Source organism: Trichoderma aggressivum, assembly GCF_033847375.1.
Source record: "Trichoderma aggressivum f. europaeum strain CBS 100526 chromosome Unknown scaffold_004, whole genome shotgun sequence".
NCBI classification, from domain to species: domain Eukaryota; kingdom Fungi; phylum Ascomycota; class Sordariomycetes; order Hypocreales; family Hypocreaceae; genus Trichoderma; species Trichoderma aggressivum.
Window position 1 is genome coordinate 57,798 of NW_026946370.1, and position 15,609 is coordinate 73,406.

At 44.4% G+C, this 15,609-nt stretch overlaps 3 protein-coding genes across 3 annotated transcripts; 2 read left to right on the forward strand and 1 right to left on the reverse strand.

Moving 5' to 3' along the window:
• Positions 1–391: 391 nt before the first annotated feature.
• On the forward strand, positions 392–1,468 carry Triagg1_1593 (uncharacterized protein; the record flags this gene model as incomplete). The annotated part of the gene is made up of 1 exon (XM_062895680.1): positions 392–1,468. One exon carries the CDS (start codon positions 392–394, stop codon positions 1,466–1,468), a length of 1,077 nt encoding a protein of 358 aa, XP_062759132.1.
• Positions 1,469–6,466: 4,998 nt separating this feature from the next.
• Positions 6,467–7,438, reverse strand: Triagg1_1594 (uncharacterized protein; the record flags this gene model as incomplete). Its single annotated transcript, XM_062895681.1, has 3 exons — positions 6,467–6,567; positions 6,616–6,920; positions 6,984–7,438. The coding sequence occupies 3 exons, from the start codon at positions 7,436–7,438 to the stop codon at positions 6,467–6,469; spliced, it is 861 nt and encodes a 286-aa protein (XP_062759133.1).
• Positions 7,439–14,245: 6,807 nt separating this feature from the next.
• On the forward strand, positions 14,246–15,175 carry Triagg1_1595 (uncharacterized protein; the record flags this gene model as incomplete). Its single annotated transcript, XM_062895682.1, has 1 exon — positions 14,246–15,175. The coding sequence occupies one exon, from the start codon at positions 14,246–14,248 to the stop codon at positions 15,173–15,175; it is 930 nt and encodes a 309-aa protein (XP_062759134.1).
• Positions 15,176–15,609: the final 434 nt, after the last annotated feature.

The following is a 15,609-nucleotide window of genomic DNA, read 5'->3' on the forward strand; positions in this document are numbered from 1 at the left end:
AAAGAGAGAGAGAGAGAATAAAGATAGATTCGGTCATGGCCGCAAAAAAATTACCGCTCATAATCACGGATGGGACACTGGTCCGATTGCATATCCGGTGGTCCGACATCAGAAGTTCTTGGTCCGACAGCGAAAGTGTTGGTCCGATGGTAGGAATTTTCATCCGACTCAATTGGAAAAAAAAAGATAACATGAAGTCTGCATCATAGCACCCACTACATCCGCCATCGTTGTTACAAATAATATTGTGTGGAACATTGTGGACATATTCTTCCGTTCTTTAGTATATAACAACGCAACCGTAGGCAGAAAAAAAAACCCCTTTCGTACTACTTGAGTCCGAAAATAATAAGTCTAGAGCACTGTTTGCGGAGTTGCCTACAATCTCAGCATGGCCACTAAACTGCCTCTAGGGGTAGCCAACCGGGTCCGTACCGTCTTTGTGACCGGGGCAAACGGCTACATAGGCACCGCCGTCTGTCGAGCGTTCGTCGGAGCGGGCTGGAAGACGTTTGGCCTTGTTCGCAAACCTGAAGCAGCGGAAGAACTAGAGGTCGCTGAAGTTATACCCGTTGTGGGTGATTTTACGGACCTCGGCTTTCTCGATTCCGTTTATGAAAAGGCCACGGTTTTCGATTCCATTATAAGTTGTACCGAGAACCTCCCCGGATATGCGGATCATTTTCTCGATGTCATGGCGCTAGTCAAGGTCTTGGCTGGGAGAAGCAAGCAGCATGGGGTTCGCTCTTTAGTCCTTTGGTCGTCTGGTTGCAAAGATTATGGAAGAACGGATATCCACGGATCTCTCTCATTGTTTCCACATACAGAGACATCTCCCACCAATCCTCCAGAGTTCCTCCGTCAAAGAACCGAAAATTGTACTCGTATATTCGACTATAGCGAAATTTTTGACGCCGTACTACTCCGGCCCACGAGCGTATTTGGTCGCAGCGGCAGCTACTATGGAGCCATGTTTTCTTGGGTTGCGACTGAAGCAGTTGCCGAAAATGACACCCTTAAAATACCAGCGAATCCCGACAACATCATGCATGCGACTCACGTCGACGATTGTGGCACAGCTTACCTAGCTATTGCCGAGCACGCAAATCGAAATGCGGTGGACGGGAAGATATTCAACATATCCGGATATCGGTATGAGACAGTGAGAGAGGTGGGGGAAGCCCTAGCGAAGGAGTACGGGTTTGGAGGAGGGGTAGAGTTCGTTCCTCCTGCTAAAGCACCGCCATCGTTCCCCGAAGGACTTCACATCGTTTTTAATTTTAGCCAGTGGGTCAACAGCGATAACATCCGCCAGCTTACGGGTTGGGAAGATCATCGCCCACTGTTTTCTGAAAATTTGGGTGTCTATCGACGAGCTTTTGAAACAGCTCAGAGACGAGGGAATGCTAACATTATGGCTATTGAAGCTAGAATAAGTAGTAAATTTGGAAAGGGTGGGTTAGATTGATGTCAAATTTAAAAACTCAAGACCAGTAGTTGAAGCTTAGCCTGAATTTCGTGAGATTACATGTAGAATTTGGATCAACATCTACTCTTATATCTACCTACTCTTTGGGAGCTAGAGCCGCCAAATTCTGGCGGTAGATTTATTTTTATCTCTCCTGTCATAGTATTATACTTTTCGATCCCATAAGTAAGTAATCACTCTGTCCAGTGTTGACTTAGAACGATGTTAACCTACCTAGGTACACGATTCTCTTCTATGCGAGTAGTTTCACTAACACAAAAAATTGACCTTTGGCTAACGATACCGATAGTGAGTTGTCCAGGCATATGAGTCAAACTTCCATTGATCTCAAGGGTTGGAAACACGGTAGCTTATTCATTATGAGTAGACATTAGATATATATGATGCCTATGGAAGGTGATGTACCTAGATGGGCTCCATCAAGTTGGTGTATGTAAGGCCTCGTTCTCCAATTCTCTCTTTACTTCCACCTCTAACGTTTGGACTATGAAACATTAAAATAAGCAGCCACTCCTTCCTAGCGTACCGTAAACTTTGACTTCAAAGGTGTATGCTTTTGAAGAGCATTATGATTGGAATGATGACGAGACTTTTGTCTCTAGGCATACATAGCGCACATAATAGCGAAGGTCAATGCGGGCGCCCTAATCTACAGGGGCCATCGCCGCGCGTACCCACTACTAGAATGGAAAACAGCTCTGCAGGCTGACTTAGCATACCATGGACGTAATGCATCGCATTTTCTTATATGAACACAACGATGATTTCCAACTATCCAATCTTTTTTTTGTTTCGTAACCTGATAAATTCTTCGATGTCAGATAATGCTACATTCGTCATTCGAATGACTTCGTCTTCCTGACACCTCTTGTTATAGAATCTTATGTTGCCCAAAGTACCCCCTCTTTAAGCAAAGATGCTGCAAGCGAGGAAAATCGATAATTTCCCTGAGCCATCCGATAAAAACAAGATCAAAGTTATTGTCCTTGGATGCAGCAAGTGCGAATTAATCCTCTTTACTTACTACTCCTACAAATGCTTACACTCGTCATTGGCTTTATAGAACCGGAACACTTGGATTATATCGAGCCTTCAAAATTCTTGGTTATAAGCCTTATCACGCTGCAGAATTCATACAAAACCAAGGCCACAGCCATAAAGTCTTCTTCCAAGAGGCATTACTAGCGGAAAATAACCGATTTTCTGGCGTCAGGCCGTATGGACGAGCAGAATTCGACAAATGGTTTCAGGCGTATGATTCGATCATCGAGGTGCCCTGTTACATGCCTGTGCAAATCCAGAGCGCATATCTGAGTGATCCGAATGTGAAGTTTCTTTTAACTGAGCGGGATCCGGACAAATGGGTCAGGTCATTTAACAAACAAGTGGGCGGCATGAATGATTATCTTACATCTACCCCCATGACTATCCTGAGATATTTCGATGAAGGTCTATGGCATCATTGGCGGTTCAACAGCCTAGTATACGACTTATTTAGTGGGACAACTAAACGAGGCCATCCTGACAACGTGAAGATATTACGTCAGAATTACGTCGACTACAACAACTTTGTCAAGGCATTAATACCAAAGGAAAGACTACGAATTATCAAGTTAGAAGAGGGATTGGGATGGGATGAAGTTTGCGACTTTCTTGAAGTTTCAAAGCCTGACGTACCATATCCGAATTTCGCTGACCACTTGGAGATCAGAGATGCCCTGGTTGGGCAGTTGATAAGAAGGGCTCTGATAAAATTCACCTTAACAACTGCATCAATTGTTGGCGTGGGGATGATATTTGCCTGGAAGAAGTGGAAGTAGTAAGGGGTTGATTGATGATCACTACTACACGCACCATTATGATGGACATGGTTCAATATCGTCACATGGTGTTCTCTTGCAAAGAATAACAACGCCTGATCTTACATGACCGCATCGGGTAGCCTCTATTATCACTCACATAACAGGATTCCACCTTGTTACCATAATATTTCTATACAATTACAGTGTGCTTCCAATATCTAGGTTAGTTTCTTTGTCTGAGTGCGGGTACAATTAGTATTATCCATCTCAAACTCAAACGTTTGTGTACATGTAAGCTTACGTCAGATGTGACTGTTCCTATCCTATAACATGCATCCCTGATTTAATCGCCTTGTTCATTATACATCTAACACAGGGGGACAGGCCTTTTCATTTTGTACTATGCCGATCATTATCCCAGTTACTATTCAGAGTCTGAAACAATAATGGGACAAGAAGCATCTGTACCGGTGGATAAGGGAAGAAGGCTGGAGGTAATAGATGCTGGGTTCTCGAGGACCGGGACACTATCCTATGCCTATGCTCTAGAGAGGCTGCTCGACGGACCAGTACATCATACAGCTACCCAGCTTTTTAATCGAGAAGACTGTAAGTAAAGCTTGTGGTCCCATTATTTCTACGCGCAGTAGTTGATATCTCCCAGCGTACTGTAAAAAATGGAATCAGATATACCAAGATAAGCGTGAGGGGAACCGCACGCGGTTACTCAAAGGGCTTGAAGATGCTTTTTCAGGTTTTGCAGGCGCAACTGATGTCACCGCCATTGATTTCCTCCCAGAGCTTGCGGAGTTATATCCAGATGCAAAATTCGTGCTCGTCACACGCCCCCCAGCAGCATGGTGGAAGAGCTTCGAGTCAGTAGCTGATAATGCAGGAAGTAAAGCTATGGGATACATCACCATGCCACTACCTGGTATTCGATGGTTTGTTGACACTGCGCGAGGTTTCTTTGAAGCGTAAGATGCCCTCGAGTCTCCTAGCAAGAGCAGAATGATTAATCTTTTTACAGAGCTGAAGAAAGAACAGGCCGTAAATGCAACCCACTCTGGATTGAACAGCACAATGAGTATGTGCGTAATTTAATTCCAAAGGAGCGCCTGCTTGAAGTAGAGCTGGGATCAGGATGGGAGCCACTCTGCAAATTCTTAGGTAAACCAAATCCGAGAGAACCATTTCCACATGTCAACGAGGCTGCAGCAAGAGATAAGTTTACACTGAATATCCTTCGGAAAGCAGCGATGGCTTGGACCGGAATATTTACGGTTATTGGGATGATTTCTTACTTCACTTGGCAATTGGAGATTCGTACTTTTAGCCACCGAGAGTCATAGAGAGATAATGCAGGCAAAAGAAAGCATGGTCTCGGCAAATCAGAGTCAATTGGAATATTTCGATCCATAGTTTCCCAGATGAGCAGGAAATAGCATTCCGAAAAGGGCTGTTGACCCTGGTATGCTCACGGGTGTATTTTACAAATCAGGCTATCCTCACGCTGACAAGGTCCTTGCCATGGGTTGGGACCACTAAGAAACCCATCTCAAAGAGAAAAAAGTCAATTATGTATTGCGTGATAATAACAGACAGTCAAGGGGGAGGTATAAGGGCGGAATATGTCAGGTATGAGAGGTCGGCTACAACATCAGAGGTCACAATAGTCAGGGACCGAAGATGATGCATGAAGTAGCTTGCCAGTATTCACTTATTTGCACAAGAGCGACAGTGGTCACATCTCTAGTATCATCTCATTATACTGGAGCCATTTGTTTCTATTGTACTATCCATACGCCTACTCATTGATGGCGACCGATGTGGGAAAGTCCAGCTCTTTTGCAGAAGATCGCGGGATATCTGAATCACCTTACGCCACAGTATCCTGGCTGTAGCATCTTTTCAGAACGGTAAAACAATACAAATCACTAGGATCAATCTATGAGTCCGCATTAGCACATCACTACAAATCTGTATACACTGTGAGAGCATCCAGTGTATGTCCGTCTAGTCAAACACCGATGAGAGTGATAAGATACCCAACACACACTTATGCGACAATGAGTTATCATACAGTGGCGGAATTTAGCAACCATTCACCTCCAACCACCCCGATTCTCTGCTACAAAGTCCTGTCCAGGGCACTTCACCACTAAAAGAGCTGATTAACCCTGCAACTGCCAAATAAAGTTAGGCTATATGTTCGTCTTGCTTGGCTGCTTATATTTATAGCGCTATTTTCTTCCTCTTCAATTTATCCCTTCAACGCCCCTCTTCTGCCAATCATCTTACAAAAAAGCGCTCTCCAAATGGCACGAACCACGCACATATACAATGCCGAATGTCCAATTCCGTCCAATATCTCGGCGAATAACGTTATAGATGTCCTTCATCTTCACGAAAGCCTTCTTACGGTTCAGCCGCAACTAGCTTCATACAGCGAGATTAGTTCAACTGAAGCTTCCGATTTTGATACATATTTTGACAATCTTGACGATCCAGTTAAGGTACATAAAGTAATAGAAAAGATCATGATAAACCCGGGAATTGGGTACTGGGGCAAATACCCCACGACTATTATTGTTACCTTCCAGAATACAGTAGATGGTCTCAAATCTCGTGCAGTTGCGTCTGCGGGAGTAGTTGTAGCGGCAACATATAGCGTAAACAAGGTGAACAGCCAAGGCTCTATGTGTGATACAAACAATGGAGGTAGTGTAGGTGGCGACAGCTGGATTTTATTCCAGAATGTGGTTTTGGAATGTTCCAGTTGGCTTATGCCATTTGTGAAACAGAATATGGAAGGTGCACAGAGAAACATGTGTCAAAACTTGGTAAACCTAGCGTCATTGCAATAGACACGATTATCTGTTGATCATCAGGGGAAGAGCGGCTAGGTCTGTTAACATTAATTTTCCAAATTTCACTTGGATTTATGGAGAAGAGTTCAGGCCAAGCTACTTTACAATCGTTCAAGATATTAATATGTATGTAGAAGGCAAGCAAGCGTTAACGCCTTGAAATTTTGTTCAAACATGACTCTTACACAAATGTGCGTAGGATAAGCCAGCCGGAAACGTAAAGCTTAAATACTCGTTAACTAGCCCTTCTATTATTGCTATCACATGGCTACTGTCAATAATGTTCAGATGGTCTGGATTTCTCTCTATGGGACTGAAGCCTGTTCTCCAAAGTTCAGCAAATCAGATGGTGTCACTATAGGTGGCCAGGATTCTTGCAATCTTTCCAAAACATCCAAGTATGTTGCTTGTTTACATCAGCAATTTTCTGCCTGAAGATGATTAAGATGCTTACCTGCAACAGCCCATCGCTTGCCATTTCCTCTCAGAAGATTGGAGAGGGCATCAAGTCGCGATTTGTGAATTAAATCACCCTTTTGGTTCCACAGCCTATACTGCACGATTCCAGCTTGATAAAGACAGTATGGGAGGAAAGGTGAAAGAGTCTCGAGATAAAATGTTTCTTTATCGGCGTAGCCAGCTTCTGCAAACATGACGGCTCTTTCTGACAATTCTTGCATACTCTCGAGTATTCCGACCTTTTCTGGCCCATGTTCATCGCAGTGGCTAAGTAAAAATTCGTAAAGTGTGAAAAGTGCGCTACCTTTGTTAAAGAACAGTTGCCAGTGGGAAAATATAAGAAGAAGTGATGATATAACGCACCTGTCACAGATCCCAAGGGCCCCACAATATCTTCCAAAAGTCAGATCCTCATCAATCAGCAACAACAGAATAGTCTGTAATGTACGTTCAAGCTGTATCGCCTCCTCGGCATTGAAGTTGGGATCAGATGTGGGATTGGTGGTGTGTCGGATCACCCGGCCGGCAAGGTGAGAGACCTGGCACTCTCGAGCCATCTGCCCCACGGACTGTGTTGGAGGTGTGGCAAGCGTGGGTGCGCCGGGGATCGAGGCTCTCAAGTCTACTGGATCACCATCCTGCGACCATAGCAAATCTTCAACTGGAAGCGGATCCAATCCCTCAGGGTCCTCCGTCGAAAATAAAAAGTCGCCACTACACAGCCCAACAGACCTGTCCATGTTCATTATCGCCCACCATGTTCTCTTTTCTTCCTCTGCGACGAGCCCGTCGATTTCGTTAATTAAGTTGCGGCACATCTGTTTATGGAGACCCAGAGCTCGAGCCGTTTTTGCACACGCAGCAACTGAGATACAGGCCGCTGTATGAAGACCATGACCTATTTCGTAGCAGGTTACAAGTGTTCTGGCTTGGACGATATCCAGTGATATTTGTTCTGCCGCTTCGAGCATACCAAGCAAACTCTTAATAATAACATAGGGGGTCGACTGCATGCTCATTGGTTGGTGCAAAGGAATTTGCTCGATTAGAAACATGCATAAACATAGTGTTAAGAAGTCGGCTTTTGGTTCGGCGTTTATAGTTTGAAGGCTCCTGTAGAACCTAGATTTGGATAGTATTGACATCCTTTGGTGCGTTCCAACGAAGAATTGTGCCGCTATTTCGTTCATCTTGTCTAATGATCCTAATATTTGCAGTGCTTCAGCTCTTACTGTGAGATCTATTATGGGCTGCCGGAGCGGCATCTGGTTTATTGATCCAAGAGCTGAGATAGAGCGAGCAAAGCGTGATCCCGGGAGCTCAAATGCATGCATGTCTTCGGCTATCGCAACAGGTCTGATAGCAGGGCCTTGTTGTCCTGGTAGACCAGTGGGAAAATTGATCTGAACCGCATCCTCTATGTAGATACAGGTTCTATGGAGGCTAAATGGCTTTTAGTTACATCGTCTGTTCATGAATCTCAACCGAGAGGTACCTACCGTATACAGTTGGAACAAGAAGGTCGTGCTTTGTCGCATTTCCGCTTTCCATTTTTGCAGTAGGCGCAGGCATTCATTATGAATAGAAGTTTAAGTCTAAGTTTTTGCTCGGTTTGGATTCAGGAAAATTAGTTTGGTGTAGATTGACACTGAAGGCTCAGATTGGGGCGGTAGTTGCGGAAGCAGTTTTGAGGCAGAATCGGAGAAGGTCGCTGCTTCCAGAAGTGCTTAGCAATTCTGTTTGGTGACTTATTTCGGCTTATGTAACGACTCAATGCCAATCAACAGCTCTTTTTCATGCCACCAAAGTTTGTCCGATTAAATGACGATGTCAGTGTCGGCCAGATGCAACTCTAAAATAAGTACTCAATTCCGTCTTTCGGCATATTCTCAATGACAATAGCATCGAAATTGCAAATCAACAAATGCTGTCTATTAAAAAAAAAGGTCATAAGCAAGTAGAACAACGTTTGAAGTGGAAGATGGATGTTTGAACCTCCTTTACTGCTCACCCCTCTCTACCTCCCCAGTGACCTTTGGATGCATGCGACCCACAACGTCCAGGACAGATTCCTGCTGAGCTTTGAGGGCTAGGCGGTGAGGTCCAGCTTTATTTTCCCAATCCAAGAATTCGTTCTTCCCAAGTGCCACGTACTTGAGAAGTAGAAAAAATCCCGCTAAATCCTTGTCTCCTGATGCTAAATGCCGGTCTCCCAAGCGCTTCGCCTCTGCGGTTTCGATGTGAGTGACTTGGAATTTGGTCCCGTTGACTCTTTCTAAAGCTTGGAGTATCTCGTTTTGAGTCGTCGTTACTGTTTCAATACGTATATACTGATTTTTTGCTTCCTCTCGCGATTTTGGATCCGTAAAGATTTGTATTATTGCCTGCGCAATGCTCTTGAATGTGGACATACTTGACCCGTTGTTGCCGTCATCCCATACCGCTGCTGTCTTCTGGCATATATCGAATCCGAGGAGATCAAAAGTGAGGCCAAAATCAAGAAAGAACCCCGTATGCAAGCTCGTCCAGCTCAGTCCATTCTTTTCTCTTAAGCGCAAGTGGTCCACTATTTTCACTTTCTCCTGGAACAGGGGAAGCACTTAAAAAACACGAGGATTGGTTGTATCGTTTCCAAACTCGGACGGAATGAACCATTAAACTCCAGCAGCAACAGCAGCATCCGCCATGGGTATTTAGGCCCTAACATCGGCCGCAGAAACGAGGCATAGAACAGCATCCTGGCCTTGGAAAACAGATTTCAGAGATTCAAAGGAGTAATCCGTTCGTCGGACATCAACGGTTTGAGGGAATGTAGACTCCGAGGTATGGCGGTTAACCGCAGTAATTTTTAGTCCAGACTCATGTAGCAAAGGTAAGATACTCTTGCCCAGATTTTCGCTTGCACCGGTCACAGCATGTTCTTGAAAGACATAATGATCTAAATAATAGTATTTCAATGATGCAAAGAGAATGTTGGCTGTTGATTCTTTCGAAGGATGCATGATGGCCAGGATGTATGCAGCCTTTACATTTGCCAAAAACGTTCAGACAAGACCATCATCATATTGTTAGCTATTTGCGATGCATTTCTATGGAAGTAATCCATATGCTGCTTATCAAGGCGGCGCGCATTTAACCAACTTCAGGTCAGTGACAAAGAGCTAACAATTAGCTGCGGACAAGGATACCCTTGTCCGCACCAATTAGGCTCACCTCAAAATGCCAACAGTGGCAAGTCGACATCAGTTCGTTTGTAGTCAGCTTGAAATGAAATTCCACGGTAAGAGGCTTCCACCGCCGAATATTAATTCTTTACAACGCATTTCAAGTCATCTGAAGCACGCGCGAGCCGGGTGCCCCTGCTTCAGACAAGATGTTATCACTAATAAAAAAAAATTGAAATGATTAGAGGATTAGTTGAATAGTCACTAAGAGGCTTTTTTTATTAGTGACTTACCTTCCATATACACATAACGAAGCTGCGAAGATATGCGTCTGGCGCGCATTAATAGCCGTTTGGAAATCACTTAACATCTCGTTTAGAGGACTTCATACTTATAGTCTAGTATTACGTTATTCATTACGCAAGGGCGCTGCAGGAACAATAGAATAGAGTTTATAGCCAACATAGAAAGTCTCAGACTTACCTATTACTTCGAGGTACCAAAATGTCTCTTTAGTCAATTGGCTACAGTGATGGGTTAGATAGTGCTAGAGAAGAATGATGTTGGATAGAGCCAGTATTTGGTGAACGATTCATTCTCGAGGGTGTACGATACGAGCGATGATTTTGAAATAAGCATCATGATAGGTCTAATGATGTAAGGACGCACTTATTACGGCACAACACGAGTTGAATATAAGGGGTTATTTTAAATCTAAAACTTGTGGTTCTTTCTTTAAAGCAGCAAATGCAGACTGTATACTCTGTCATCTCAAGCTTTCTGCTCCTTGAAGCTTTCAGCACATTCGTCAATTGTCAAATGGTGACTGACTAACATTGGCTAGACGATTTCCGTTCCCGCATTGGCTTGCTCATTCGAGAAGCCGGCTGTAGCATCCGTATATCCGGACTTTACGCAGTGTGATTCAATGGGGCACGCACTCGGTGGATTGGACACTTGCAGTACTCCGTAAAGTTGTAACGTAATCTAATTGTATGTCATATCGGGCTGCGCATTCTGGACACTGATTGGTTCTTATTCCAGGGTACACGACTTTGGTGGTATTGCACCGACCCAGAAGTAAATGTGAATGAGAGGCCTGGAATGAGCTGACCACAAAATCCTTTCAACTACCTACCTGGTGGCGAGTTTGCTGGGAAACCAACCTCGCATTCCAGTGCTTGGGAGTAACAGCATTGCCGTTCTTCACATGAGACTCCATTTCTTAATATCTGTGCACTTCAACTGCCTTCCTCGACAACTCTTTGGTCTTGTATGACATGAGAAACGAACGTAGTTCGATCCCAGCCACTATAGTTGCCCTCCTTGGAGTTCTATTGAAGGTAATAGTAGATGGAAGTTTTTTTTGTTTGTCCTAGCAGTTGCTATGAAATATTTGACGTTCTCGGCCGTGTTAGTGGTCTCAATAGTCGTTTTCAAGAAATCATGGGGTTCCCCGTCTGGATGTATGAAACCATTGTACGGGTCGGTGAGGAGAAGACTTGTATCAGCATGGAAAGCCAGTGCTGAAAGATGATTTGGAGCAGAGTTACAAAAATACTTAATAGATGGATATAATTTAATTTTTAAGACCAGAATAATGATTGCATAGATGGCAGAAACGGAGAGGGAAGCTTTTCTTATCGACTACTCGGAGCATGTAGCTTGGAAAGCATATAGCTGGTAACACATAGCAAGTACTTCAATGGGCTACGTATGACAGATTACCTAGTTCATCTACTTTGATCATCTTTTCTTAGCTAAATATTGGAAAGTAGTTCGAATTACGCGGATACACGGCGTCAATGGCGGAATTGGCGTGTGTGGTGACAGGGGAGGCAATCAAGCCACCTACTGTAGTGCAAAGGCAGATGGGCATTGGTGGCATAACTAACCGATGTTGACCTTGAAAAGAGTAATGTACCAGCACTATTCCATTTTCGTGTATTAGATATGGAAGTATATTACTATTAGAAGCTCAGTCGAGAATATAGGTTATCTCGACACTTCCACAATAATATCCCCTGGTGTAAGCTGTACCTTTATCCAGTAGGCTAAAATTAGGATAGCCAGGTAATTGCAATTAGTCGTTAATAAAGACCAAATTACATTATCAATACAAATGTTATTTATAATTATTCTCCTCCAGAGACATACTGTGGGGAATAGTATTTTCTATGCTGTTTATTTCTTTCTTGGCGGTCGCTACTCGTGTCCCCGACATGTGCTGGAAGGGCATGGCGCAGCTTACATACATATCTTAGCGTGCGGACCAGGATAGATATATCCTGGTCCGCTGGGCGTAACTAAGGTGCATTTGCAGACAAGCTCGGCAGTTATGCACTTGATGGCGTGGTGGCCGGTTTACCATGGACATCCGTGAGCTGATATTAAGGCTAACTAATTATCTAAGTTGTTTTATGGTGCTTGGTTTAGCAACAATGTTACCACAAACAATTTGTTTGCGCACATCACATCACGCATTGACACTTTGGACTGTCGACTGATTTGGAATTCGCATACGCACATGTCACCCTGTGACGCAATGTCTCCGCGTGAAACGACGAGTTACCTATGATTTCGGGCGGCGACTGCTTTCAAGCTGCGCACTTACACAGAACCTACGGATAATGCCTGACTGTAACTACACCATCAAATCAGCCTACCAAATGCTAGAAGTCTCTCTATTGCAATTGCCATTAATCATCGGACAAACCTGAGTACTTAAACCTGATACTTCGCCCAAATTTAAAGCAACCGATCAATCACAAAGAATTGCCCAAACCCACACGCCAAAAATCCCGATGACTCGCGTTCACCCTAAAGTTATAGGCGAAAGAAAAAATGACTTCTCCAACAGCCCTTATAATTGGTGGTACTGGAGCTCAAGGGGTACCGATTGTCGAAGGTGTTCCAACTCATGGCGACATTTATGAGATCATTTACTGATACTTGTTCAGAGTTGGCCAATAATGGCTTTCAAGTTCGAGTTCTCACAAGAGACGTTACCTCAAATAACGCAAAAAAACTCTCAGAGCTTCCAAACGTGAACTTCTCTCTGGGTGCCGTGGACTCTGTTCCTTACCTGAAAAGAGCATTCCACGGAATTGACTATGCGTTTGTCAATCTCAATAGTTGGGCCCTGGGTATTAAGGATGAAATCTTCGAAATTGCAGTACAGAGTGGTGTTAAGCACTATATATGGTCGTCCCTTGACAACTTTTTTTTGGAAACCAAGTACGATGACTCTTTTCGATCCGTTCATTATTATGGCAAGGGTCATGTTGAACAGTGGATATCCGCGCTGCCGCCATCGCCTATGATATGGACAATTCTTGCCACAAGCCCGTATCTTGAGCAACTTTGGGGTTTAATGAGGCCAACCAAGGGCGAGAATGGTGTTTACAATTTTCGCTTCCCTGTGAACGATGGTGGCTTCCCATTGACCTGTTTGGATGATATGGGGTATTACGTTCGTTGGATCATCGAACATCCAGAAAGATCTGCGGGGATGAACCTGAAACTCGGAGTGGAAAACGTTACGCCAAATATCCTTGCCAAATCTCTCACCGAGCAGTACCTATTAATATGCACGCATCTAGGGTTATATACGACGGGATACGATAGATCTTCGACTGGAGATAAAAGCGAAGGATAGAACTCTTGGCTATTGTGCGCGGTACGTAGTAGGCCTGTCTTCAATAATAGAGTCCATACTAGTACTTAATGGAGTGATAGCGTGGCTCCTATTAAGCTTTGAGTACGCACGATTGGGCTAATCACCGCCTACAACTTTGTTTTAAAGTTAGGCCTTTGGGGATCATCTCCACCTAGAGCGGTAGAATAAAAGTTAAGGAAGGACCTATGTATGGATACTTTTATGCGCCTTATCGATGATTCCGATTTCGTCTAGGCACATACCAAAACAAACGGCTATAACAACCCATATGGACAATACTCCAACGGCATAATAAAAAGCAACAGAACAAAACAAGCTTGAATAATAATTGCTCTGCTTTCTTGGCCATTTTGCTACGAGTAATTTTGTTTCAATAGCGGCCCAACTAGTCATTACATTTGTATTGGATTGCTAGCCGCCGCTGTTCTCCCCGCACAAAGCGGCTTCGTACCTCTTCAGTATGTACCTAGTAGCTCCTGCTGTTAAATACGACAGTGAGTGGGTCGCTGGTAGGCGCAAATGGCTGAGGTGTACACGACCTTTAATGTCAATTTGCAACCTTGGAAGGCAAATTACAGCCAATGATAAGGAGACGCAGCACTGAAATGCTTGCAGGTTACGCAAAGGTATCTTCAGTAAGTACATAATACTTTTTTTGATGTCATAATTCTGCAGCCGTGTCTCACGTTAGGTAAGCGGTTCCTTTGATCAAACGTGTTATAAAGGCTGACTGCCTAACCCCACTCCGCTTATCTCTCTCTCATCTCCAGCATCAAGTAATCATGGCGAAGCTTTATGCCATCTCCGATTTGCATCTTGCGTATCCCCTGAATGCCTCAACATGGAATCTTCTGCAGCCAAAACCACTCGGTAGTGGTCTTATTCTTGCAGGTGACATTGGCGAATCAGCTACGCACCTTACGGCTGCCTTTGAGCGCGCCAAAGCCTGCTTCACGCACGTATTCTGGGTCCCAGGAAACCATGAGCTCTACAGTATCTCGTCTTCCGTGGCCAAGCACCCTGCCGATCAACTGAAAGGTGAAGCAAAATACAATGCCTTGGTGGAGCTGGCGCGGCAGCACGGTGTTCTCACACCAGAGGATGATTGGATGCTCTGGCCAGGGCCGGATGGCGTTGATGTGGTGATTGCGCTAGTATTCACGTTATACGACTATTCGTTTCGCCCGGCGGAGGTCTCCAGAGAGAAAGCGTTGGACTGGGCGATGGAAGAGAACATTTGGGCAACAGACGAGGCCGTGCTGCATCCAGATCCATATGGCTCGCGGGACGAATGGTGTATGAAACTGTGCGACAAATGGGAGCTCAAATTTTCCGACTACGCCTCCAGGTATCCGAATTCGAAATTTGTGATTGTCAACCACTGGCCTCTACGAGAAGATTTAGTCTTCATTCCAAAAGTCCCTCGGTTTTCTCTATGGTGTGGAACTAAAAGAACTCAGGATTGGACAGAGGTCGGGCGTTTTGGAGCACACTATGGAGGGGCATTGGTGGTAGTCTCGGGGCATTTGCATGTTCGACGGACAGATGTCAAAGAAGGGGTAAGGTATGAAGAGGTCAGCTTGGGATATCCCCGGCATTGGGAAAAGGCACGGGATGCAAGTAAAGGGGCCAACGAAATGTTGAGAGAAATTCTTCCAGGGGCAGGAATAGTCGTGGAAGAAGGTCAGCGGATATGGAGGCCACAAGGGTAGCAAGCAAGACCTATATGAGATAAGAGGAATGAGCCGATACGATGTATAGCTACATTATAAATTACGTTGCCCTTTCCATGCATTATTCGGGTGTGGAGGCGACGAGATACACGGTATGCAGCGTCACATGGAATGAGATATTCCTGCTTCTTCAGCCGTTGAAGCTGTTACGCCAAAAAGAAAGAAAAAATTGTTGTATGAACAAGATGTCGGCGCATTTTGAGATCTTTACAAGGCTTTATGATCAATTTTGCGCAACGGACATGGATGCCAGCTCTGGTTCCAGACGCTGCAATGTCGTTGGCTGATTAACAATAAACATGTGTTGACGAGCAGGCAATGTGAATCTATACCCAGGTAGCAGTCAGAATCTTATCGCTCTATCGAAAAACAAGAGATTCTCTATAGATAATTGTAACCTTAACGGGAGAAAC